At 69.0% G+C, this 1,063-nt stretch overlaps 1 protein-coding gene across 1 annotated transcript; it reads right to left on the bottom strand.

The window, feature by feature from the left end:
• LOC105529932 (F-box/LRR-repeat protein 16-like) lies at positions 1–1,030 on the bottom strand. The gene is made up of 3 exons (XM_011967213.1): positions 797–1,030; positions 437–500; positions 1–197 (listed from the first exon to the last, which is right to left on the bottom strand). Exons 1-3 carry the CDS (start codon positions 836–838, stop codon positions 49–51), a joined length of 255 nt encoding a protein of 84 aa, XP_011822603.1. The 5' UTR covers positions 839–1,030; the 3' UTR covers positions 1–48.
• Positions 1,031–1,063: the final 33 nt, after the last annotated feature.

Here is a 1,063-nt window from a genome sequence, read left to right as displayed (position 1 = left end):
CCGCCCAGGTCATGGCCGGGTTCCCGCGACCAGGGCGGGGGCCCCGCGCTACTCAATAACGAGGCAGCGGGGCAGGTGCTGCGAGAAGTACTTGAAGAGCTCGGGGGTGGCCCCGGGGCAGTTGGTCAGTTCCAGCTCCTCCAGCTCCTGCAGCTGCACCAAGCCCGACAGCCCGGTGGTGGTGAGCAGCGGGCAGCCTGCGGCGGGGTTAGAGGGCGGCTCAGTGCGCAGGACCCAGGGCTTGGGCGGGGAAGGCGGGGACGGCGGGGTCATAGGGCGGCTCAGTGCCCGCGTCTCCCTCCTCCTCCGCCTCGGACCCGGGACGGTGTGTCCGCGCCGGGCGTGAGTTTGCACAAGGACCGGGCAGGCTGGGCGGGCGGACTAGGTGGGGGTGGGTGGTCACTGCTCAGCGTTAGAGTAGAAACGGGGGTCTCACCTGCCAGAGACAGGAGGCGCAAACTCCCCAGGGCCAGGAGGTGCTTCAGCCCGAAGTCCTGCACCTGTCGGTCGTGGAGGAGCGACTTAATGATTTCCGCTCGCACCGAGGCGGAGGGCACCCTGGGGTCCATGGAGGGCTAGGCGGGTTCAAGCCCGGGGTTCCTCAGTCATCCCGGAGCCGGGAGGCAGCTGGGAAGTGCTGGTGGGGGCCGCCGGGGACCCCTGGGTTCCGCTTAGGTCGGCTGCTGGATGGTGGGGGGCCCCAGACTCTCCCAGGATCTGAGTGGGTCCGGGAGCTCTCCCCGCGCCCCCACCTCCCCGCTGATTCCCCAGTCCCGGGGTGTTTGAGAGCCGGTACCTGGCAGCACCATCGCAGGTAGAGGCTGCGGAGGGACGACATGGTGGACAGGTAGCTGAGGCCAGTGTCCGTGATGCGTACACACCTGTGGTTGCACCAGAGGGGACCCCCTCCTTCAAATCACCTGGCCCGGGCCCTCCCTCGTCTTCCTGGGAGTGCCCCTGGCGTGAATCCCTTCCTGCCCCACCTGGAGCAGCCACGGGCCCCTCCTCGATCCCACCCACCGGGAAGGACCCAGGCCTGAGGGTGGCTCCAGCTCGCAGGCTT

This window comes from Mandrillus leucophaeus, unplaced genomic scaffold (genome assembly GCF_000951045.1).
Source record: "Mandrillus leucophaeus isolate KB7577 unplaced genomic scaffold, Mleu.le_1.0 Scaffold7931, whole genome shotgun sequence".
NCBI classification, from domain to species: Eukaryota; Metazoa; Chordata; class Mammalia; order Primates; family Cercopithecidae; genus Mandrillus; species Mandrillus leucophaeus.
The sequence above is the reverse complement of the archived record's forward strand: the minus strand, read 5'-3'. Positions and strand labels throughout refer to the sequence as shown.

Excerpts from the sequence above, each read along its gene's own strand:
- LOC105529932 (XM_011967213.1), bottom strand. The coding sequence starts at position 838 with ATGTCGTCCCTCCGCAGCCTCTACCTGCGATGGTGCTGCCAG. Across the intron at positions 501-796 it reads ACCTGCGATGGTGCTGCCAG|GTGCAGGACTTCGGGCTGAA; the intron begins GTACCGGCTCTC and ends CACGACCGACAG. Across the intron at positions 198-436 it reads GCGCCTCCTGTCTCTGGCAG|GCTGCCCGCTGCTCACCACC; the intron begins GTGAGACCCCCG and ends ACCCCGCCGCAG.